Source organism: Mobula hypostoma, chromosome 13, assembly GCF_963921235.1.
Source record: "Mobula hypostoma chromosome 13, sMobHyp1.1, whole genome shotgun sequence".
NCBI classification, from domain to species: domain Eukaryota; kingdom Metazoa; phylum Chordata; class Chondrichthyes; order Myliobatiformes; family Myliobatidae; genus Mobula; species Mobula hypostoma.
In genome coordinates, this window is record NC_086109.1 from 76,827,835 (window position 1) to 76,854,124 (window position 26,290).

At 39.9% G+C, this 26,290-nt stretch overlaps 1 protein-coding gene across 4 annotated transcripts in view; it reads left to right on the forward strand.

Annotated features, from left to right (window-relative positions):
* Positions 1-26,290, forward strand: part of tmod2 (tropomodulin 2) — a 78,755-nt gene that overhangs the window by 11,713 nt on the left and 40,752 nt on the right. For 3 of the 4 annotated variants that reach the window (XR_010020159.1, XM_063065979.1, XM_063065981.1), the window contains exon 2: positions 24,781-24,935. Coding sequence is in view for 2 of the 4 variants with exons in the window: in XM_063065979.1 (XP_062922049.1) it covers positions 24,810-24,935 (126 nt within the window). In the remaining 2 variants the exon portion in view is untranslated. Of the gene's footprint in view, positions 1-24,780; positions 24,936-26,290 lie in introns of those variants that run through there. The other variant, XM_063065982.1, reaches the window with a different exon arrangement.

Here is a 26,290-nt window from a genome sequence, read left to right on the forward strand (position 1 = left end):
CATAAATATGACCAAAAATGTGATCGGATCTTCACGCAAGTCCTAAAACTGGATAGAACCCAATTAAATAAATGACACAAATTATACTTTAGAAAATGTTTCTCAAAAAATATTACATGTCTTTGGAAAAAGTATGTGAACCTCTGGGGTAATGTCTTCTACAAAAGCTATTTGGAGTCAGGTGTTCTAATCAATGAGATGAAATTGGAGATGTGGGTTGTAGAAGTGCCCTGCCCTATAAAAAAGACACAAGTTACTGACAGAGCCTGCTGTTCTTAAGAAAGACGTTTGTGTGCACCATGCCTCGAACAAAACAACTTCTATAGGGGCTTGGAAGAAGATTTGTAGAGATGCATGAAGCTAGAAAAGGCTACGGAAGCATTTCTAAAGACCTGAGTGTTCATCCATTTGCAATAAGAGAAGTTGTCTACAAGTGATGGAAATTCTATACTGTTGCTACTTTCCCTAGGGCATCCTGCAAAGGTCACACCAAAAGCACAACGTGCAGTGCTGGAGGAGGTGAAAAAGAATCCAAGGGCAACAGTAAAAGACCTGCAGAAATCTCTAGAACTTGCTAAGGTCTCTATTCATATGTCCACTGTAAGAATAACACAAGGGTGGTGTTTGTGGAAGGACACCACAGAGGAAAACATTGCTCTCCAAAAAAAAACATTGTTGCCTGTCTCGAGTTTGCAAAAGATCACCTGGATGTTCTACAACGTTTCTGGGACAATGTTCTGTGGACAGATGAGATAAAAGTTGAACTTCCTGACCGAAATGCATACCGCTATATTTGGAGAAAAAAGGACCCTGCACACCAACACCAAAACTTTAACTCGACTGTGAAGAATGATGGAAAGACCATCATGATTTGGGGCTGCTTTGCTGCCTCAGCACCTGGATAGCTTGCAATTGTTGAGGGATCAATAAATTCAAAATTGGATTAAGGCATTTGACAGGAGAATTTCAGGGTAGCAATTCATCATCAGAAGCTTAATAGAAGTTAGATAATGCAACAAGACAATGATTGGAAAGACAAGTGCAAATCACCAATAGAATGGTTTAAAAAAGAAAATTCATGTTTTGGAATGGCAGAGTCAAAGTCCTGACCTTAATGCTATAAAGATGTTGTGCAAGGACCTGGAGCAAGCAGTTCATGCAAGGAAGCCCACCTACATCGCAGAGTTGTAGCAGTTTTATAAGGAGAAATGGCCTTAAATTCCTCCAAAGACTGACCAACAGTTACTGGAAACGTTTGGTTGAAGCTATTGCTATACCGGGGGCCACACCAGTTACTGAAAGCAAAGGTTCATACTTTTTTCAGCAAATACATGTAATATTGAATCATTTTTCTCAATAAATAAATGAACAAGTATGTTTTTTGTGTTACTTGGGTTCTTTATCTAGTTTTAGGACCTGCTTGGTGCAGGTCACATGCAGAAATAGAGAACATTCTACAGGGGTCACAGACTTTTTAGCAGCACTGTAACTGTGTTCTTTGGACATTTAAAGAGAAGCGTACAGATCATGGATTTTTGAAAAAAATTTGCATGAATTTTAATTTTCTTTTTGAAGTTCGGTCTGTAAACAGTTTGAAATTCAGTGCAGCCCACTTACAAATAAAATATTGCTTTTCTAGAAAACTGCCCATTTTGCATTTTTAAAAAATTTGTAATATGAGACCTTGGCAAAAATTCAGAACTCTTTTTTTGCATTTTTCCCCGTGTGTGTTTTTATAATATAAAAAAACCTATATTTTGTAGTAGTAATTAGTGAATTCTGTAAGGATGTTTCCATTACCTAACTGCCATGATCCAGGGTGCACCAAGTCATTTTATTAACTCAGCTTTAATTGTTTGCAGAGGAGTGATTGATAATTTGGATGGTATTCAGTGTTTATCATAAGATGCCAAAATTTTCACTTCAAGTAGTTTCTGTATTGACAAACTTTGTCTAACTGTTAATCTTGGAGTAACTTTTCTGGAAGTGAAGACGTTTTTGTTCTTGGTATAATATAACAAAACAGCTTGGGAAATTTTAGCATAGTGTATAATAACAAAACGTGTTGAAACTGGCGACATAACTTTGAGCAATATAGACCATGTTATCATTTTAGATACAAATTTTGTGCAAGTAAAATCAATTTAAAGTGATGGATAAATTATTTGATCACTGTGGTAAGGCAGCAAAAACTAGATTTTGATAAAACTGATAAATCTCTTACTGACTCTCCCTTCAGTTAGTCATGACGAAGGGTCTCGGCCTGAAACGTCGACAGTACCTCTTCCTAGAGATGCTGTCTGGCCTGTTGCGTTAACCAGCAACTTTGTGTGTTGCTTGAATTTCCAGCATCTGCAGAATTCCTGTTGTTTGCGTTTTTAAATCTGTTCTAAAATTGACCATCTCCCACTTAAATATATTTGGCAACTTTAAGCACGTTGCAAGATTTGTGATCAGTTTGCAATATTGTAAACTAGAAGGGTGTGTTCCTCCTTATGTTGAATTATTCATTGTTAGTTCGTTTCAAGGATTATATTTTAGCACAGCATTTTAATGTATTTCCAAATATTTGGTTCATTAAACTGGGACCTTTTGGATGAATCTTGGAATCACTCTTAACTGGCTAAATGGCCAGTTAAAACAATTCTGAGTAGCTGCAATATTGAATGAGGCACAGACAGGGATCCCAGAGCAGATCTTTGCGGGACACCATTGGCCATCAAACTCCTTTTTGAGATTTAGAAGAAGGAGTTTTATTGAGATCTTGAGTGGTTTTTAAAGTAGATATTGAGATGTTCGGATAAGTACATAGATGGGAGGGGTATGAAGGGCTACGGTCCAGGTGTGGTCAATGGCAGTAGGTAGAATAACAGTTCTGCATAGACTAGACGAGCTGAAGGGCATGCTTTGCTCTTCTTCACCAGTGTTCACTGTTTCACTTTTTCACCAGTGGAGGGGTCTTAGATATGATATTAGGGTGTGGACATTTAAAACTGAGGTGGGTAGGAAGTCTTGTGGGGAGGGTGTTTGATATTTAGAAGTCTCTACTCATGAATGGAGGCTGGATCTCTGGGAGTGCTTAAAGATGAAACAGATACATCTTTTCCAAAGCAATACACAATTGGCTGGAAGAACTTGGTGGGCTGAACAGTGTCTGTTGGGGGTGGGTGAGTGAGTAAGGAATGATTAAAATTTAGGGCCCAAGTCCTGTGGTTCTAGGAGTATTTAAAGAATTTGAGAGGTACTTTATTAAGGGCATCAAAGGGGAGAAGGCAGGAGAATGGAGTTGAGAGGGATAAGAAATCAGCCATAATGGAATGGTGGAGCAGACTTGATGGAGTGAAAGGCCTAAGTCCTCTAATATACTAATGACGTATATGGCACTTTCTGCAGAGGTCTAAAAAAATGCTGCACAACAAATGGATTGTGTACAATGTTATCTCATTAGCAAGAGTTACAAGCACTCTTCCACTCTTCTGAGCTGTAAATATTTATTGAAGTTCAGAGAACTAGTCTTTGACATGATTTAGTGTTTTTATCTTAAATTTGCATCTGAGTGAGCCCCGAGTTTAATATCTCATCTGAAACAGGGTTCCTCCATCAGCAATTGTGCTATTTCACTGTGTCTGCAGTAGTGGTTCCCAACCTTTTTTATGCCATTGGCCCCTACCATAAATCGAAAGGTCCATGGACCCAAGTTGGGGAGCCCCTGCTGTAGAGGCAGTCAGGCTTTTGAATGGGACAAGCTCACCTTTTGGCTTGGATGTAGCAAGTACTCGGCCGTAGATGCCATGATGGGTACTTTTGCCACTTCAGTTTTTGCAGCTAGTTCATTGCAAATGTTTGATCATTAATCTATTGAAGTAACTTTTGAGTGATAAGAAACCGGTCCTGTTTTCCCTAATAAGAGCAAATCTGCAGATGATGGAAATCTGAGCAACACACATACACAATATGTTGGAGGAACTCAGCAGGTTGGGCAGCACCTATGGATAAAAAGTAGAGTTGATGTTTCGGGCCGAAATCCTTTGGCAGGACTGGAGGGGGAGAAAAGCTGAGGAGTAGGTGTTAAAAGGTGGGGGGGGGGGAGGGGAGAGAGACCACCAGGTGATGGATGAAACCTAGAGGGGGAGGGATGAAGTTAAGGGTTGGGAAGTTGATTGGTGAAAGAGACAGAAGACCATGTTTTCCCTGTTTGTTATTCTTTACAACAAATGCATATCTTAGTCTTCATTTTTCTTTCCACCTTCAAACAGGTATCTTATTGATAGTCACTTTCCATGTTTGCATGTCAGAATATCCATTTGGGTAAGAAATTCAAGGGTGGCTGATCCTTTACTACTGTGTCACTTCTCAGCACTAAATCATTATCCTTTGATTCTTGTAGGGCAGCACAGCGTACTGGTTAACGTATCGCTTTTACATTGCCAGCTGTAAGATTGGGTTTCAATTCCTGCCACTATATATGTTCCCTGTGACATCTGGGTTTCTTTTTGGTGCACTGGGTTTTCTCCCGCATTCCAGCGATGTACGGGTTAGTGAATTATGGGCATACTTGTTGACATCAGGTGCATGGCAACACTTGCACTTGCCTAGTATGATCCTTGTGAATTGACTTGATACAAACAACATATTTTTGCAGTATGTTTCTGTATATGTGACCAATAAAGCTAATCTTATCTGATCTAATCATAATCCCTTAATGCCTGAGGACCTTTTTTGGCATTGGTGAAAGTACAAATGATATCAACAATAATAAATATGGTTTTCATGAAGTACATAATTTACAACTGTTTAATAGGATTGTTCCTTGACAATAATTTTGCACACTACAGAAAAGAAATGACGTTAAAACCTGCCCTGGTCACAATGAATCTGCACATGACCTGAGCCTGAGTATTTAAATTTTGTAAAGATATGAAAAAAATTTGGAGAAGCAAGAAAAGTGAATTAAGGATGCAGGTGTCCCCTGCTTTCCGAACGTTCTGTTTACGACATTTTGCTTTTATGAAAGACTTACATTAGTCGTCGTCGTGGCTATCCCTCGAGGTTGAGGATGATGGTCTTCGTTCTGTTGATCTACTTATGGGCTCTCAAGTGGCTTATGGGTCTAATCTTGACTTTGAAAGTTCTTCTGCATTCAGGACAGGTAGTTCCAGATGGCAGATCGGGCTTTGGTTGTTGCTGCCTCTCTTTCCTACATTAGTACCTGTTTTCGTTAACCGAAAGAGGATTCTCACTTTTACGAAAAAGACACTCGCTGTAAACTTGTGTTTACTCCGAGAAAGGCCACCATGACCATGAAGCCTTGCGCGGGCAGGTGTGTGTGCATGCATGACGTGCGAAAGCGTGTGCATGTGCCGATTTTTTTTTCTTCGACTAATCGATTTTGGCTCAAACTTCCGGATTCTGTTAAGTGAAACTACACTGTACATTATTTCTACTTTATCTATATACTACTAAAACTCTCGTGCTCTGTCTGTCTGTTTGTGACCTCCAATTAGTGCAAACGGTGCATTAGAGCGGCACTTGGCTAAATCAAATTAAAATGCGCTAACTTACAGAATGCAGACAAAGTTCAGGGTCATATATTCGTATAAAATTGCTTATTCGCCAAAAATCAACAGGTTGCCTTTCACCCGAGACCCGATTGGCCATTATGGAAATCGGGACGCCAAAGCCTGACGCATGCGTACGGCCAGCCTCAGCAGCACCTCAAGATGCTCTCAGAGCCACTTCCACCTTCCATGGAGACTGCAACGCCACACCATGATGCATGCGCACGACCAGCCTCAGCAGCTTGGAGGCTTTACGCCATTTCGGCTTATGAACGGTTTCATAGGAATGCTCTACATTCGGATAGCGGGGGAAACCTGTATATACAGTAATACTCGAGCAAATTACCCTGACTAGGGTAAGGTACTGAGTGAGATGAATCATGCCATCTTGGTCCTATCCACCAGCCAGAACCCATTTGTTTTGTAAAGACGTGTACACATTATTAGGTGTTTTCACACATGGGCCAAGTAGGCAGATTATAATTGAAAGGTTTAGGAAATTGGGGCAGATACAGTTTTGTTGGTCATTGTAGGTCATATGACTTCAACTTTTGTTCTGATTGGTATTGACAAGTCTGCCAATTAGAAATGTGTGTAAGTACCTTTTTTTGCTTCTGTGATGTGCCAGCCTATTAGTTGCTGGTGTAGTCTGGTTGATAACAATAGGTTACCTGTAAATTTTCTAAATACTTTGTACAATGAATGTCTAGGTAGATGAACAATAGACCAGCACAATAATATTCTAAGTATGTCCCACCTACAGATAAAGGAGACTTCCTTTAGCATCAAGGAAGACTCAAACAAATTTTAGCACTTCACTTTAAACTGCAGTTATTTCAGCAGTGCCACTTGGCATAAGCCTTCCGCTGACTTGTTCACACCATATTTCTTTAATTATGCCGGAAGCAGCAGCAACAAACTTTCCTGTGCTCTGATCACCTAGTTCTTGAACTGAGTTATCAAAGTAGTTGTACTCAAGTCGAAGCCTGCCATCTCCATTCTGCTTTTGACTACCATGTGTTAGTAGGATTCAACTTATTTTAAGCTGCAGTATTTCATTAGTCCTAAATTTGTAAAGGAACTATCTGAGAAGAATCCAATTTTGTAAGCTACATCATCAAATGCTTCTGGAGCTACATATCAGCACATAATTCCAGTATTGTCTGATTCTGACCGGTCGGACTTGGGACTTTCATTACTAAATCTATTTAAACAACAACAACCAGTTTGGATGAAGTATACTTTATTCCTAACAATTTGCATCATTTTTAACCATTAGATGAATTTGCAAATTAATCTGATCTTTTTGGATAAAAAATTGCATTACGCTAATGTGTTGTCATTTTAAAATTTACAGTAGTGCCGGGAGTGGCTGAAGATGTGTGCACTGAATGCAGTAAAAGAGAGACTCAATATCATAGCAAAGTAATCAATTTAAAATCCCTGCACTTGGAGGATTTTAGAATTTTCTATTCCTAATCATCTGTATATCTGCTTGCATTTTGTTTATTTTATGGGAAATGATGCATCAGATTGGGTTCACAGGACTATTGAAAGTTTGGCAAAGTCTTGCCGTGACCTATTGTCATGACATATTTAAAAAGCATTTGCTTAAGGTCCAGATTGTTTTCTTGGGTATGCTGTATAATGTTTTGAAATGAACAGACTGAAATATTGTGACTTTTTTAAAAATGGATACAGTTTTAAGGAGTTGGTTACAACTTTTTTTTAAAAAGTTGATTTTGTACATATATATTTATTACTGAGGGGGAAAATCAGTCTACATTCTAAATAAATATGTGTTCATTTACATTAACTGTACATTATTACAAAGAAGTGTTTTAGGTTCTGACATTTTAATTTTTGACTTACTGGGATGGTCAGTATTTTCTATTTAACCACCAGTAAGCTGTAGGTGTTCTGGCAGTCTCTAGCTGCTTTTTTTTCCCTTGATGGCAATTGTCTTGAAGAGATGTCACTTAATTTCCATAAATGTAATACTGGTCAAGTTCAAAATAGGATTGTTCGGATTAATTTTGCTAAGTTATCTGAAGTTTGGTCAATTTTCATAATTATTTAGCTCAATAAGTCTCTCTCACCTCTCAATGCAGCCTCAAATTATATTCCCCACCTATTTCTTTAGAACCATTCTTTCTACTGCCACCCTAGAGGTAATTAAATGAGCCAGTTTACCTACCAGTCAGCATAAATTTGTCATGAGGGGGGAAAACCAGAGTACTTATTACAGGGAACACCTGTAAATTCCACAGGAAGTACCAGATGTAATGACTGAACTTAGCTTGTCAGAGCTTTGATTCCCAATCAAGCTTAGTGAACTCTGTACAGTGGCTAATTCCAAAATCGGATTGAAGCAATTGAACGTACTTGGAATATATCTCAAAAATTTCTTTACTAGAAAATAAAGAAGTTTATCCAATTTCTTTTCAAATAGAATATCAAGTTTTTCAGATGTACATTAAAACTAATTGGAGCACATTTGAAGTGTGTGCAGTGTCACCAGGATGGAACCTGCTCATTAAACATTCAGTGTGCATTTTGAAAGGTACTGTAATTTGCATTCATTGTGCTACACTATACTTTTACTGAAAGATGAAAGTCATGTGGTTTGATCTTTGTAATGCATACTTTATCAACTAGTGTAAAGGCAACAATGTGAGTCCTCTCTGGAGTATCCTGAGGTGTTGATTGTCTAACTACCACTTCTGTCCATTTCACATGGTGTATATAATTTTTCAGTTGAAATTATGACCAGGGTTAGGCATTAAAGCTGGTTGTCTCATTGAATAAACTAGACAACTTCCTCAAATTGTGTATTTTGATAGTTATTGTAGACCATAGAACTTGGAGCAAATTGGATATTGACTAGCATGGTATATTCTGAAGTGACCAATCATTCTATTTCTGTTTGTACTGAGATACTTTTTTAGCCCAAAGGTATTTGTGTGCTGCTTTTCAAGACATGATATTGACAATGAAGTTGCTTTTAAATCAAATGTTAAAATTATAGGCGGTGTGCAGGCAGGTCCCAGGTAATGACAGGATTCCATTTTGAGAATTGATCGTAACACCAACTGTTTCTAAGTCAGAAAGGAACAAAAGTGTGTGGGAAAGGATTTCAAGCAGCTGTGATGGGAAAGCAAGCAGACACAGGAGGAGCAGCCACCAGCTGGGTCATTGAGAAGCAGCAAAACATGCTACATCTAGTTTCAACAAGAAAAATTTGAAGATGCAAACATGAGGAAATCTGCAGATGCTGGAAATTCAAGACAGACACAGACACACACAGACACACACACACACACCACTATCTCACTCTCTCACTCACTGCTGGTGGAACGCAGCAGGCCAGACAGCATCCATAGGAAGAAGCATGGTCGACGTTTTGGGCCCGAGACCCTTTGTAACTGAAAGAAGAGATAGTAAGAGGGAGGGGGAGATGAGACCAAGGGAGCCAAGAGTGGCCTCCTGTATATTGGTGAGACGTGACGCAGACTGGGAGACCATTTCGCTGACCACCTACGCTCTGTCTGCCAGAGAAAGCAGGATCTCCCAGTGGCCACACACTTTAATTCCACGTCCCATTCCCAATCTGATATGTCAATCCATGGCCTCCTCTACTGTCAAGATGAAGCCACACTCAGGTTGGAGGAACAACACCTTATATTCCATCTGGGTAGCCTCCAACCTGATGGCATGAGCATTGACTTCCCTAAGTTCCGTTAATGCCCCTCCTCCCCTTCTTACCCCATTCCTTTTTTATTTATTATTTTTTCCTTTTTTCTCTCTCTGTCCCTCTCACAATAACTCCTTGCCTGTTCTCCATCTTCCTCTGGTGCTCCCCTCCACCTTTTTCTCCCTAGGCCTCCCGTCCTATGATCCTCTCCCTTCTCCAGTCTGGTATCCCTTTTGCCAATCAACTTTCCAGCTGTTCGCTTTATTCCTCCCCCTCCTGTCTTCTCCTATCATTTCGGATCTCCCCCTCACCGTCCCACTTTCAAATCTCTTACTATCTCTTCTTTTAGTTAGTCCTGACCAAGGGTCTCGGCCCGAAACGTCAACTGTGCTTCTTCCTATGGATGCTGTCTGGCCTGCTGTGTGTTTCAAAAATTTGAAGATGATGGAATACTAATATCAAACACTACATACACGCAAAATGAAAATACACAAAAATTGCTGCACGGGTGCTATTTCACCCCTGCCTATGTGCTAGCCAAGCCAAATATATTGAGGCAAATAGCACTTCAGTGTCTCTTGGTCCATAGCTTTCCAGTCATGACACAAAACGCATCACACTTTGATTGTAGTCTGCTTGCATCACCATCAATTCTTTCACCACTATTAGAAGGAAAAAAAATATTTCAGTTTAAATACCTTAAATTTATGGGACTGCTATGGGAAATTTTCATTATTTTGCAATGCGTAATTCATTTGATATTGGATTGAACATTGTGAATTTATATCTGAAATTGTCCAAATCTGAGCTGTAAAAGCAATGACATGTCAGTCTATAAGGAGTTCAAAACTTTGCCAAATGTGGCATCTATTATATATTCCCTCTTCACAGAATTCGTTTCATAATTGGGCTGTTGTATTGGAAAACTTGGTCACTGGAAAACAAATGCTTTGGAAGGGCAGTTGTTCCATCAGTTGATTGTTTAAACAGATGTTTGGAAATGTCACTTTTACTAAGTGGGTGACCATTGTTTAACTTGAGGCAAACATTCTTTTCTGAAATGTTGGGTGGGATATTAGATAAGGTTTCTAGTTCAGAACAAACCTCTCTTGGGATCTGAAGCATGCAGTTCCTTTGTTTCATCTGATTTCCTTAGCTATGACATCTGTTCAACCAAACAGTCTCAGCTAAAATCTGAGCTATCTGCTATGACATTATTGAAATGTTACAGCATGGAAGCAGCCATTTCTGCCCATTAACTCACTTTTGGCTGTATCCCATGTACAAGGCAGCTAGTTCTTCTAGCTGTCCTTGTACATCTACAAGTTTTTTTTCTCTCAAGTACTTATGCAATTCCTTTTGATTATCACCAATGAATCTGCCTCCACTACTTTCAATGCATTCCAACCCTATCTCTTTTTTTGCCTAAGTACAACAGAAAGGGGAAAAAGACTTTTTTTTAGCTTTGTCATTCACCATGTTCTAGATCCTTTTACCAGTGACAATTTTCTCCCTATCTGCCTAGACCACACATGATTTTAAATCTCTCTGATCTTCTCACAGCCTCTTGTTCAATCTGAGTTCCCTGTCCCTGGAATCACTCTAGTAAACCACCTCATCTACTGTAAGGCCTTCACGGTGGAATATGGTGTTCAGGACAAGGCACATCACCCTAATTGTGACTGTATTGAAAATCATCCTGACCTCTTCCCTGTTCTTGAAAATAAAGGGTGCTTTGTTTTAGCCAAAGGTTCGTTATTATCAAAGTATACAACTCTGAAGTTGTTCTTCTCCAGATAGCCATGAAACCAAGAAAGAAGAATGGTAGCATATTCGACAACCTCCAAATCCTCCTTCCCCGCATTAAAAAAACGCGAATGATGGGGCGAAAATCACAGAATATTAAAAACTATAAGACTGAAAAGTTCATAACCAAAATGCAGAAAACCTGGGTAATGTTCTTGGGGCACAGTGGCAGCTTCCTTCTCTGGCAGCAGAGCGATCCCACCAGCGATCAAAAGCCAGGCAGCTGGTACTCGCCTTCTGCATTCTCCTCCATGTTTCAATCTCCCTTGTCACTTTAATCGATGAAGTGGAGTCGAACATCGACTCACGCCCCATCCTGCAACCTGCTCACTACAAGGTTCATGCATGCTGGCTGTTCCTCCCAGAATCCTCTCTTGCCTTGATGCTTTCAATGATTTGTGCATTACCCCTGCCCCCTATTGTTTCTGTTGGCTTTCAAGAAGGTCCTTTAATTTGTCATTCCATGTTCCTAACATGTAATATTTGGTTTGTTAATCAGCACTAAATTGTACTTTGTAGATAAACAATAAATTTCAAGAACATAGAGTCCTTGAAAGTGAGTTTATAGTTTGTGGGAGCAGTTCACTGATGGAGCAAGTGAAATTGAGTGAAGTTATCCCCATGGTTGAAGAACCTGATGTTTGAGGGTAATAACTGCTCCTGACACTGGTGGTGTGAGTCATGAGGCTTCTATACCACCTTGCTGGTGGAAGAAGTAAGCAGGACCTGATTGGGGGTTCCTTGTGATGTGTGTTGCCTTCCTGCGACAATGCTCCATGTAGATATGCTCATTGGTGAGCAGGGTTTTACCTGTGATGGACTGGGTCGTATCCACACCTTTTTGAAGGATTTTCCTTTCAAGGGTATTAGCTACATCACAGCCCAGTATGGAAGCACCAATCAATATACTCTCCTCCACACATCTATCGAGGTTAGTAAAGGTAATAGATATGTCGAATCTTTGCAAACTCCTGTGGTAATAGCTGTTCCTTTGTAATTGCACTTGTGTGCTGAGCCCAGAATAAATCCTCTGAAATGAACACATTGAGGAATTTAAAGTTGCTGACCCTCTTCACCTCTGATTCCTCAGTGAGGACTGGCTCATGGACCTCTGGTTTCCTCTTCCTGAAGTCGATCAGTTCTTTGGTCTTGCTGATGCTGAGTAAGAGGTTGCTATTGTGGTACTACTTGGCCAAATTTTCAGTCTACCTCCTATATGCTGATTCATCACCATGTTTGATTCTGCCTACGACAGTGGTGAAGTCAGCAAACTTTAATATAGCATTGGAGCTGTGCTTGGCCATAGTCGTAAATGTAAAGTGAGTAGAGCAGGGGACTAAGCACAGCCTTATGATGCACCTATGCTGATGGAGATTGTGGAGATGTTGCCAATCTGATCTGACTGCTGTCTGCAAGTAAGGAAATTAAGGAGCCAGTTGCACAAGGAGGTATTGAGGCAAAGGTCTTGAAGCTTTTTAATCGGTTTTGAGGAGATAGTGGTACTGAATGCTGAGATGTGGATAAAGAACATCTTTGCTGTCCTGAAGTTCCAGGGTTGAGTGAAGAGCCCGTGAAATGGTATTTGTTGTGGAACTAATGCTTGGGTAGGCAAATTGGAGCAGATCCAAGTCGCTTCTCAGACAAGAGTTGGTTTTTGAAAGGTTGGTGATGAAACGTATCACTGTGCAGTGAAGTGCTACTGGATGATAGTTACTGAGGCAGATTACCACATTTTTCTTGGGCTCTGTATAATTAGAGCATGCTTCAAGCAGGTGGGTACCTCAGACTGCCAAAGCAAGAGGTAAAAAAAATCTTAGTGAGTGCTCCAGCCAGTTGATCGTGTTTGTACTTGGCCAGATACCCCATTGGGCTGGATGCTTTTCGTGGATTCGCCCTCCTGAAGGTTGCTCTCTCGTCAGGCTCAGAAACTAAAGTTAGAGAATCATCAGGGGCTAGGACTTTGCACAATCCTTTCCAGTAGTTGCTTTATTCATCTGCACATCTGTTTCATGCCTGGTTAGTGGTCATTGGGTTTCTTTCTAATTGGCTTGATGCCAACCTCAAAGAAATCTAATCTAGTTTTACTCCTTCTTGGCAGCTGACCTATTTCTGTTTAAAGTTGTAAATAGGTAAATGGACCCTTGCGTTGCGGAAATTCATTTTTTGTAAACTTTGCAAATTATGACCAGAAGTTTGAAATGTAGAATAAAATTTAAGGGTGACTTAATATTTTGAAATTCTGTGCTGTATTCTTAAATCAAAATTTGTGGGCTGCTCCATAATTCCAAAATGATGCTCAGTTGCAGATAGTTTCTGTGGGTGATGTTTTAAAGGAGAGTCACCACTAGAAATATTAAAACAATGAGATTACTTTTCCTCAAAAGAAAGTGATCCTCCAATAAATCTATATTTTTCTTTCAACTTTCAATTTTCTTTCCATCCCCTCTCCTCCCCCCCCCATACACCCCAAAAATATTAAGAGTGTGAACATTAGCAGTTAGAAGTTGGATAAGTAGATGACTTTTGAATAAAATTGTGGTTAAGTTTTATTATTCTTAAATTCCACCTGTTTAACCTGCAGCAAGCTTTTTCCATCTGTCATTGTCATACAGTATATTTTGCCATTGCTAATTTTGAAGAATGCTAGCATTAAAAGTTTGCTGATTCCTGCTCATGGCTACTTTTCAATGTTCCATTCTTCAAAATAAACAAGATGTAACTGTATTCTATCAACGTGCATTTCGTCACCAGCATATTTCATCTGCATTTATGAGCACGTGGTTTAAAAAAATACTGCTCTAATCTTTTAATACTAAATCTCAACTAAAACCCTCAGAACTAAATACTGATGTGCTTTTTGGATTGTGGCATTTAACACATTGGTTATCTGCCAGTTTGCAAATAGTTGAATTGATTTGAGAAACTTGAGCATAGTAAATGTGTAGCAAAAATCTGAGCATGGTTCAAGTAAAAATATCTATGCTGATTATATATTGAGTGGGATATTATCCAATCTAATAAGGAATTATACATAATATTTTATGTCTGTCAGAAATGTTGGCATTGTACAAGTAGAATATGTGAATTTGAGAGCTCTAAGATTTAGTAAATGTTTTTTAAAGTCTGATCCAAAGCGTGCAGATATGTATTGAAGTGGGAAAATCGTCAAAACATGAAGGAAGATGATAAACGGCTTCAAGCCTGATGTGAATACTGAAGTCTTGTAATCAGAAACAGGTTTATTATCACTGGCATGTGACATGAAATTTGTTAACGCAGCAGCAGGTCAATGCAATACATAATCTAGCAGAGAGAAAAAAAATAATAAATAAAATAAAACATAAATAAGTACACCCTATCCTTGTTATATGCAGGGGATACGTTCCTCAAAGTTGATGCATAATGTGAATAATTATTTAAATGGAGTAAATAGGGATGCGTTCCAGAGGGCTTCCTAAATATGTTTTATCTGTAACTTATTCATATTTTTATACCAATACGACACAAAAGCAGTACTACAAGACAACATTTGTATTATATTTAATCAATTTAAGGGAATATTCAATGTAATAAATCATAGAAGGTTAACATCCTCTGGTGTATAGTACTCAACAACAGTGGCAGGCGTGTTTGCTCCAGGAGATGAGTGATTGTGGTGTCGGGCAGCTTTACACGGATAAGGTGGATGGTTGTGGTCGTCAGGATAATATCAAGCACAGCAAGGGGTGAAGGAAGACTCTCAGAACTCTTAGAACTGCTGGCAGCAGAAGATTACAGTGATTTGCATAAAGTGGTGGGGTTGTTTGCTTGGCAGCATTTTGTTTTTCAATATAAATTTGCTTGTAGGGAAGAAGGGTTGACGGCAGGGAACGACTGAAATGCTGACTCCATTCTAAACTTGGGTCCTTGTCCATTGCCATTTGTGCCAAGTGTTCTGACTTTCACCATTGCCTCACCGTTGGTAAACTCCCGGGATTTTCAAAATTGTCTGTTGCTTGCAGCATCTCAGAGATAGTTTGCCGTAAAAAAAATGTACACCTTGAATGTGGATCACACCAGTCGAGTGGTTGAATCAGCGATGTTGTGTTAGGTGGTGGGAAACGCACTGTTATGTTAGGATGAATGCTGTCCAAATGTTTAAGATGGGCTGGCGCATTGTCAAGCAACAAAAGAACTTTAAAGGCAAGATTCTGTTCCCAGCAGTAGCATCCCAGAGCTGTGTAACCTTCAGCTGATGGCGCGCTGTTTATAATTTCCAACTTTTTTTTCAAGTGTTAAAGCGGTTGTCTGCCACTCGGCTGATGGCCCAAGACATGACATCGGATGCTTAGGAGGCATAATTAAATATTTCAAGCACAAAATCACTGCACCGTAGGTAAAACCAACAAAAGTTTAAGATTGCGCAGCCACACCTTGCCAAAACCAATGTGAGAGTGGCCGGAGTGAAATTGTGAGGTGCGCGCACCTGACTTGTATTGGCGGGAAAGCGGTGCTTCTCATCCCAACAGTGAGACTGTGAAGCGTGCGCACGTGACTTGTATTGGCGGGAAGACAGTGCTCCTCGCATAAATGAATTTTGGACACACATAATGAGACGTTGGTAGAAAGAGGTTCCTCACATAACTGAATCCGCATAGTCTGAAGACGCATATAACAAGGTTAGGTGTAAATCACATATATTGAATAGATTTTTTGAAAAACGTGCAAAAACGGAAATACTGGATTTTTTAAAAAGTGAGGTAGTGTCCAAAGCTTCAACGTCCATTTAGGAATCAGATGGCGGAGGGGAAGAAGCTGTTCCTGAATTGCTGAATGTGTGCCTTCAGGCTTCTGTATCTCCTACCTGATGGTAACATTGAAAAAAGGGCGTACCCTGGGTGCTGGAAGTCCTTAATAATGGATGCTGTCTTTCTGAGACACTGCTCCCTTAAGATATCCTGGGTACTTTGTAGGCTAGTGCCCAAGATGGAGCTGACTAGATTTACTAGATTTACAACCTTGTACAGCTTCTTTTGGTCCTGTGCAGTAGCCCCTCCATACCAGACAGTGATGCAGCCTTTCAGAATGCTCTTCATGGTACAACTATAGAAGTTTTTGAGTGTATTTGTTGACATGCTAAATCGCTTCAAACTCCTAATAAAGTATAGCGCTGTTTGCCACCTTTATAACTACATCGATATGTTGGGACCAGGTTAGATCCTCAGATCTTTACACTGAGGAGCTTGAAGCTACTTGCTGTCTCCACTTCTGGTACCTCTGAGGATTGGTATGTGCTCCTTCGTCTTACCCTTCCTGAAGTCCATAATCAGCTCTTTTGTCTTACTGACATTGAGTGCCAGGTTGTTGCTGTGGCACCAGTCCACTAATTGGCATATCTCACTCCTGTATGCCCTTTTGTCACCACCTGAGATTCTACCAACAATGGTTGTTACATCAGCAAATTTGTAGTTGGTATTTGAGCTATGCCTAGCCACACAGTCATGTGTATACAGAGAGTAGAGCAGTGGGCTAAGCACACACCCCTGAGGTGCACCAGTGTTGATCATCAGAAAGGAGAATATAGTATCACCAATCCTCACAGACTATGGTCTTCTGGTTAGGAAGTCAAGGATCCAATTGCCAAGGGAGGTACAGAGGCCCAGGTTCTGCAACTTCAGTCAGGATTGTGGGAATGATGATATTAAATGCTGAGCTATAGTCAATGAACAGCATCCTGACATAGGTGTTTGTGTTGTCTAGGTGGTCTAAAGCTGTGTGGAGAGCCATTGAGATTGAGTCTGCTGTTGACCTATTGTGGTGAAAGGCAAATTACAATGGGTCCAAGTCCTTGTTAGTCATAACAAACCACTCAAAGTGTTTTATCACTGTCAATGTGAGTGCTACCAGGTGATAGTCGTTAAGGCAGCCCACATTATTCTTGGGCACTGGTATGATTGTTACCTTTTTTTTTTGAAGCCAGTGGGAACTTCTGCCTGTAGCAGTGAGAGGTTGAAAATGTCCTTAGAATACTCCCACTAGTTAATGGGCTAAACTGCAATGTAATAACATGATTTGGCACAATGACAAGTGGTTACAAGAGTAATAAATTGTAAATATTATGTTCTGCGACTGATGCAGGCTTTGTAATGAATATTTGGGTTCTAAATGTTTTGGGAAGTGGAATTGCTTGGAATTAACATTTGACTGCTAATTAAAATGACATTGCAGAATGAAACTGGGCAAATTTAAGTTTGTATAAGCATTGGAGCCACGAAGCTGAATTTGGTGCTCTGTACTGTGTGAAACTATTTCTCGGATGTTGGTCTTGATTGGGTTTGATTATTTTTCATGTTCTTCAACAGAAGTAGTAAGCAGTGTCCTGCATTGGTTCTATTTGACATTCTTTTTGTTACAATCTCTGACTTTAGCTGTAAGAGGCCAAGTTCAGAGTAAATTTGTTATCAGAGTCTATGTCACCATATACCACCCTGAAGATTCATTTTCCAACTAGCATTCACAGTGGAACGAAGAAATACGACAGAATCAGTGAAGAACTGCATACACACTCAGACAAACAACCAATGTGCAAAAGGCAAACTGCAAATAAAAAAATAAATACAGTAAATAATACTGAACAAGAGTTGTAGAGTCCTTGAAAGTGAATCCATGGGTTGTGGAGTCAGTTCAGAGTTGAGGTCGGTGAAGTTACTCATGCTGGTTCAGGAGCCTGATGGTTGAAGGTTAATTGTTCCTGAATCTGGTGGTGCAGGACCTTAGGCTTTTGTACTTCATTCCCGAATGCAGCTGTGAGAAGAGAGCATGGCCTGGATGGTTGGTGTCCTTGATGATGGATGCTGCTTTCTTGTGGCAGCGCTTCTTAGAAGTGCTCAAAGGTAGAAACTCAAACAGATTTGAAGTCTCGGTCAAGCCTTTCCTTAAAGCCGCTTGTCAGTGGCTTGATCATCTGTTGGTGTTTTACAAATTTGGTCTTATTTAAAGTTTAACTTTTCTGAATACCCAAGAACAACTTCTGGTGTAACGTGACCTGCTGGGACACCAATGTGTACTTGGAATAATGGACTTCTATCCATTGTAATTTTAAATTATTTGTTTGACACACTTTAGGAAGGGATGTGAGAGTTGGCTGTGATATGATTCCAGATGTTGGGATTGAGTAATACAAAGATTTAATCATTTGCAGGCTATACCCTGTTTATTGTTGTGTTCAGTATTAAAGTACTGGCAGTTGTTGAATTTCTAACTAAAATTTAAGATTAAATTGGCAGTCGTCATCGATATTTAAAGCAGCAGAGTTGTTATCCCTTTTGTCAATGTAGGAGCACGATTTTTTTCATTTTTTGCTTGAAGATTAGTTCAGCTGTTTATAAATGTATCAGAAGTAATTATTAAATGATATTTTCAATAAAGCAGTGCTTTGGAAACTGAACATTTAGTCCTTATACTGTTTTGTAATGCTCAAATGGACAATTTTGTTGTTTGAACTTTCAATAATATGGATCCTTTCATATTTGGATGCTCCAGTGTTTTAAAACCAAGGGTTGCCTATTTTGCTGGGCCAGATTGCAAAGGTCAGGTTGTCGGGGCCGGAGGCGAGGGGCAGGCCGATGTTCAGCTCGCTGCTCCATAAGGTTTACTCATCACTGCGCTGATCTGAGGCTGTGGCCCGCAACTATCAAGCTCCTGAATCGGCTGCAGTGATGCATGGCTTTGTGTCTGTGAACTCGCTTTTGTGAACTTCAGTTCCGTACGTTTGCTTGCTTTTATTGTTTGCACTATTTGTTCTCCTCCCCTGCCCCCCGCACATGTTTGACAGACTTTTTTAATGGATTCTATTGGGTTTTTGTTTAGTGGCTGCCTGTAAGGAAATAATTCTCAAGGTTGTATATAGTATACACACTTTGATAATATACTTTAATTACAATGTACAGAAATAGGAGAAACCATGTTGTGTAGAGTAAGATTCAATAAGTGCTCTTAACTAGATAGAGGCTGTAAAAGTCCATGATGCCATTCAAAGTTCTCCCTCTAAGTAGCACTGAATCTCACAACTCTATCACAGCTTTAATCTCTGGCAATTCTTGAATTAGCCAGCTGAAGGCCATCGGGGAAAATGCCTGCAAGCCTTATGGTATTGTGTAAGGTGCATGGTAAAATGGAGCCTGTCTCTGTAAACTTCCACTGCTATGGAGATTATAAAGAAATTGTGTTGAGGGGAGGTAGTAGGGTAAGGCCAACGTCTTCATTATAGTAATTTAAATTGTAGAACTTTGTTTACTGCTAAGTAGTTACAGTATAGTATTGGTCTCATTTGGGAAATTAACTGACATTTTTCTTTAAACGTTACGCATTGGCAGTTTACTCATTAGGTTATAAAATTGGGTGTAATTACCTATTTTTAGGCATAAAATTAGGATATCGTGCAAATGAGTATAAATAACTTTCAAAATGGCAATTATATGCAGTGGTGTGTGGCAAGGGTCAGTGATTAGATGAATCCTTAATTACCTAGACTTGCAAAAGAATGTAATATTTAAGTTTGTCAACAATACAAAACATGGTTGAAAGTAAGTTGTAAGGGTGTCATTGAAGTTACCAAGTGATAAATGAGAAACATGATGGCAAATTAGATTAGATTATGAGGACACGCAGTCCTCTTTTATTGTCATTTAGTAATGCATGCATTGAGAAATGATACAATTTGTTCCTCCAGAATGATATCACAGAAACACAAGACAAACCAGGACTAAAAAAAGCTGACAAAAACCACATAATTATAACATATAGTTACAACAGTGCAAAGCAATACCGTAATTTGATGAAGAACAGACCATGGGCACGGAAAAAAAAAAGGCTCAAAGTCTCTCGAAAGTCCCATCATCTCACACAGATGGTTGAAGGGAGAAACTCCCCCTGCCATGAGCTTCCAGCGCCGCAAATTTGCTGATGCAGCATCCTGGAAGCACCCCGACCACAGTCCGACTCTTGAGTGCGTCCAAAAACTTTGAGCCTCCGACCAGCCCTCCGACACAGAGCACCATCTCTGCCAAGTGCTTCAACCCTGGCAACGAGCAATAGGTAAAGCCGAGGATTCAGGGCCTTCCCCTCCGGAGATTCTTGATCACACAGTGGCAGCGGCAGCGAAGCAGGCATTTCAGAAGTTTCTCCAGATGTTCCTCTGTGCTTCTCACATCCGTCTCCATCAAATCAGGATTGTGCACGGCCCCTATTTAATAAATACAATATCAATTCGGAGCGGCCGCGCATGCTGCGTCGTGCCGCCATCTTCTCCTCCCCTCCCCTATGGAGTATACTGTGGAGAAGTGAGGGATTATTGGCTGGTAGAATGTGAATATAGATAGATAGATCGATATACTTTATTAATCCCTAGGGAAATTTGGTTTCGTTACAGCCGCACCAACCAAGAATAGGGCGTAAATATAGCAATACAAAAAACTCCAACAATCAAACACCAAAATGCAAAACTATGCCAGATGGAAAATAAGTCCAGGACCAGTCTATTGGCTCAGGGTGTCTGACCCTCCACGGGAGGAGCTGCACTTTCGATGGCCACAGGCAGGAACGACCTCCCGTGCCGCCAGTGTTGTATCACGGTGGAATGTGACCAAAGTCTAACAGTAAAAAGTTCAATATCCAGTCTGCAAACACGTTCCTCGATCATAATATACCCCGGATTGCACCATCTGTTGTTAGCCAGATCAGTAAGCACTTGAACTCCTTTACGCTTACCGCTCTCAGTGCACTTCCGGTCAGCCGGAACGGTATTACCCACCGAACTCCTCTTCTCCAAAAGTCTCTGTTGTCTCGACCCGGTCCTCTTTCCTTGGCTTTGTGATCCCCCTCTGTGTTTTCCTCCGGATTTCAGCAGGGGTGTCCACCGCTCTGTTCACTAAGCCGGCCGGTCTTTGTTGGTCCGTGGAATACACAATGCGACCTTCTGTCCCACGTGTCTTCCAGCGCTAAAGAAAACCCAAATAAAACTCTCTCTACCGGCCTGTTAGAGAAGGTGCTGCTTCAACGTGTTACCGTGAGAAAAAAAATACAAAAAAATAACGTAAATTAGAAAGTAAGAAGAAGAAACTAAGAATAGATGGGAACGGCTGTACCAGGCTGCATGCACGACTGGCGCATGCTCACCAAATATTCTTGACTATTTGGTGTTCTGAAGGATTGTGGTCTTGCAGGCTCAAAAGGTATGCAGGTACAGCAAGCAATTAGAAAGGCACCACCATTATATACAAGGAAAAGTCTTGCAGCAATTGTAAAGGACCTGAGTACCTTGGTTGTTTTTGTCTTTTAATTCTTGATTTGTGTCTATGGTTTAGATCCTTTTGAATGCAAAGGCTTTTCATAGGTCCATGTTCTCTAAAGAATAGTTGATCGCAATGAAATGTGTAGTGCCTAGAAAAAAAATATCCCCCCCCCCCCCCCACTTCTGGGAGTTTTTATGTTCTACAAACCCCATTTCCAGAAAAGTTGAGATATTTTCCAAAATGCAATAAAAACAAAAATCTGTGATATGTTAATTCACGTGAACCTTTATTTAACTGACAGAAGTACAAAGAAAAGATTTTCAATAGTTTTACTGACCAACTTAATTGTATTTTGTAAATATACACAAATTTAGAATTTGATGGCTGCAACACACTCAATAAAGGTTGGGACAGAGTTAAAATAAGATTGAAAAGTGCACAGAATATTCAAGTAACACTGGTTTGGAAGACTCATTAAGCAGGCTAATTGGTAGCAGGTGAGGTATCATGACTGGGTATAAAAGTAGCGTACTTTTATACCCAGGTACTTCGGAAAACCATTGTCACTCAACACAGTCCGTCGCTGCATCCAGAAATGCAACTTGAAACTGTATAACGCAAGGAGGAAACCATAAATCAACTCTATGCAGAAATGCCAGCGAGTTCTCTGGGCCCTAGCTCATCTCAGATAGACCAAAAGACTGTGAAACCGTGTGCTGTGGTCAGATGGGTCCACATTTCAGCTAGTTTTCGGAAAAAACGGGCGTCAAGTTCTCCGTGCCAAAGATGAAAATGGCCATCTAGATTGTTATCAACGAAAGGTGCAAAAGCCAGCATCTGAGATGGTATGGGGGTGCATCAGTGCCCACAGCATGGGTGAGTTGCACGTATGTGAAGGTACCATTGACTCTGAGGCGTATATTAGGATTTTAGAGAGACACATGTTGCCATCAAGGCGACGTCTCTTCCCGGGACGTCCATGCTTATTTCAGCAGGACAATGTCTGACCACATTCTGCACGGGTTGCAACAGCGTGGCTTTGTAGACACAGAGTGCGTGTGCTTGACTGGCCTGCTGCCAGTCCAGATCTATCTCCTATTTGAAAATGAATGGCGCATCATGAAGAGGAGAATCAGACAACAGAGACCACGGACTGTTGAGCAGCTGAAGTCTTATATCAAGCAAGAATGGACAAAATTTCCAATTGCAAATCTACTACAGTTGGTATCCTCAGTTCCAAAACGATTAAAAAGTGTTATTAAAAGGAAAGGTGATGTAACACAATGGTAAACATGCCTCTGTCCCAACTTTTGTTGAGTGTGTTGCAGCCATCAAATTCCAAATTTGTGTATGCTTACAAAATACAATTAAGTTGGTCAGTAAAACTATTGAAAATCTTTTCTTTGTACTTTTGTCAGTTAAATAAAGGTTCACGTGAATTAACATATCACAGATTTTTGGTTTTTATTGCATTTTGGAAAATATCCCAACTTTTCTGGAAATGGGATCTGTACATCGTTGGCTCACAGTGGATTTAATTTGGCTTTTTTTTTTGACACTGATCAACAGAAAGACTTTTGTGTCAAAGTGAAAACAGATCTCAAAGTAATCTAAATTATGAATATAAAACACAATTATTGATTGCATAAGTATTCACCCCCCCCCCTTTAATGTGACATACCAAATCATCACTGTTGCAGCCAATTGCTTTTAGGAGTCACATAAATTAGTTAAATGGAGACCTGTGTGAAGTCAAGGTGTTTCAATTGTTTATAGTAAAAATACAGCTGTATCTAGAAGGTCCAATTGCTGGTGAGTCAGTATTCTGGCATAAACTACACCATGAAGATAAAAGAACACTCCAAGTAACTCCGCAAAAAGATTATTGAAAAGCAAAGTCAGGAGAAGGAAATTTTCTTGTATCCAGGTCACTGAATATCCTTTGAAGTACAATTAAGTAAATAGTCAAGATATGGAAAGAATATGGCAGCTGTAAATCTGCCTAGAACAAGGTGTCCTTTTAAAAAAAAAACTGAGTGACTGTGCAAGAAGAGGACTAATGAGGGAGGCCACTAAGAGACCTATAACTCTGGAGGAACTCTGGAGTGGCTGAGATGGAGAGACCGTGCATGTAATAACTGTTGCCTAGGTGCTTCACCAGTTGCAGCTTTATGGGAGAGTGACAAAAAGAAAGCCACTGTTGGGGGGGAGGGGGAAACTCACATGAAATCTTTGCTAGAGTTTGTCAGAAGGCATGTGGAAGACTGAAATTAGTTGGTAAGATCTATGCTCTGAAACCAAAATAGAGCTTTTTGGCCATCAGGCTTAACACTGCACATCATCAAAAACACACCATCCCTACTGTGAAGCATGGTGGCGGCTGCATCATGCTGTGGGGATGCTTCACTGTAGCAGGCTCTAGAAGGCTTGTGAAGGTAGAGGGTAAAATGAATGCAGCAAAATACAGGGAAATCCTGGTGGAAAAACCTGATGCAGTCTGCGAGAGACCTGTGACTTGGGGTCATTGACTTGCTGGAAAATAGATCCCAAGCTTAAAGCCAAAGCTATACAAGAATGGCTTTAAAACAATAAAGTTAATGTCCTGGAGTAGCCAAGTCAGAGTCCAGACCTCAATCCAATTGAGAATTTGCAGCTGTACTTGAAAAGGGCTGTTCGCTCATGATTCTCTTGCAATCTGACAGTTTTAGCAGTTTTGTAAAGAGGAATGGGGAGAAAAATGCAGCGTCCAGATGTGCAAACCTGGTAGAGACCTATCCACACACTCACACTGCCAAAGGTGCATCTACTAAATACTGACTTAAAAAGAAGTGATTAATAATGTAATCAATTACTTTGTTTAATAATTGTAATTTAGACCAACTTGTAGAAATTTGTTTTCACTTTGACACGTAAGAGTCTTTTCTGTTGATCAGTGTCAAAAAAGTTAAATTAAGTCCACTGTGATTCAATGTTTTAAAGCAATAAAACATGAAAGCCTCCAAGGGGGTGAATACTTTTTATAGGCACTGTATGTCTTTAAGAGACCCTAACAGCATCGCCACTGAGCTTGGCTTTTCTCTGGCAAGGAAATTTGGAACTGGAGGTTGTAATTTTAAGATTGTTCAGGTATTTGGATAGGATTTTTATCTCATGGCTTGTGAATTTTTGGAATTCCTATCTGATAAAGCCATGGATGTTCATTCACGAGTGAGCTTCTTGGATCTTTTGACTCGGAGGGAATTAAGGGCACAAATAATTTTAAATCAAGATATTTTCGACTGGTTTAATAAGCTCAAGGTGTGCCATTGGCTCTCACTTGTACTCAGAATTTTAAAATTTTCATTTCTGGGAAGCTTTGTATTGGTTTAAAATCTTTACCGTTTAAAATCTCTGCATGTTTTCTTGGCAGAAATTACAATTGGTTAAAGATTGAATTGTTATATTGTTGCAGAATAAAGTGATATAATTGCTACTGAAGAGATGGCTGTGCCCTTCAAAAAGGATCTGGAGAAATATAAAGATATTGATGAGGATGAACTTCTTGGCAAACTGAGTGAGGAGGAATTGAAGCAGCTGGAAAATACCCTTGAGGAACTGGATCCAGAGGTGGGATTGGAATTTTTGACATTTTCCATTGCATGTTTGGGCCTTGTGACTCTTCAGAAATAAAGCTAAACGTTTTTGGAAAGAAAAAATTTGTGATCTTTCATTATCAGAAATTTCTTTTGAACGACAATGCAAGCCATGTTTGAACTACTGCATAAAGTTTTACAATTGGGTACTGAAGGGCTACAAGTTGTGCATTGTGATGCTAAAACAAGCTTGTTACTGGAGAGGAGTGTTTTTTAATTTAATTTGCATTGCATTTGTTCCCATTCTGTCACTGACCTATGGAAGCCACCTGATTTCCACATCTTTCCAAATGAGTTTTCACACATTGTATTTGTGATTTTAAAAAAATTCAGAGCATTATGTGCGCACCTCCATCATATAGGTTATAGATGAGTACCAAGTAACTTCTTTAGTCTGTTTATACATTTAACTTGATCACCTTCCAAAATTCTGCTCCTTCCATCAAATGTCCACACTTAGTTGCAGCTTTTGGTCCTTTTCATTTCGTCAGTGTCCAAGGGATTTGTACTGTTATGGAATGAATTTAAATTAGTTTGGTGGAGGAAGAATATAATGTAACTCACCCTAAAGTGTTAAATGAGCCTTAAATAAGTTGAGAAGCTTGGAGGCTTGGGGAAGTAAACTCAAGGTTTACAGTGTAAAATGTTTCATTTGTTCATGAGGGAACTACAAATAGCAATATAATGTTTGAAATTGTTGTGGGGAGCTGCAATGAGGAAAACTTCACCTGCCAATGATATGCTTATGTAGAAGTGTCATAAGGCACATGGTCCTTAAAATGCTTAATCCTTAAACACTTCTTTCTTAATGTAAAGGTGATCGGTAAACAATGGATAGCTCTATTGGATAAACAGTTACAAATTGATTGTGGACTAAATGAACTTGTGTTATCAATTGTTAACTGACTGGCTTATCTGGCTATTGTATCAGGCTAGCACTGCACATCATCAAAAACTGTGAAGCATGGTGGCAGAGAGAGACAGACACCCCAACACCCCTTGGGATTCCAGAATCCTATGTGCCAAGGATTTGTCAGGGCCCTACCTGGCTCTCATGATCTCTCCCCGAATCCTTTTCTGGTGTTATATTTCTCAAGGGATCAGTTTGATTATCTTTTCGTAAATTTCATTCTGCTTTCTTTTACCTTAACTAAATTCTTCCTCTCTCATCAAAGGTTCCTTTACCTTGCTATCTAATACAGCTGTGATATTGTTCCTGATTAGTATTACAACTCCTCCCCTTTATATCTATCACATCTGAAACATCCAAACCTTGAAATAGTTAAGCAGATATTTCTGCCCCTGCTCAAACAAGTCTTGCATCGTTCC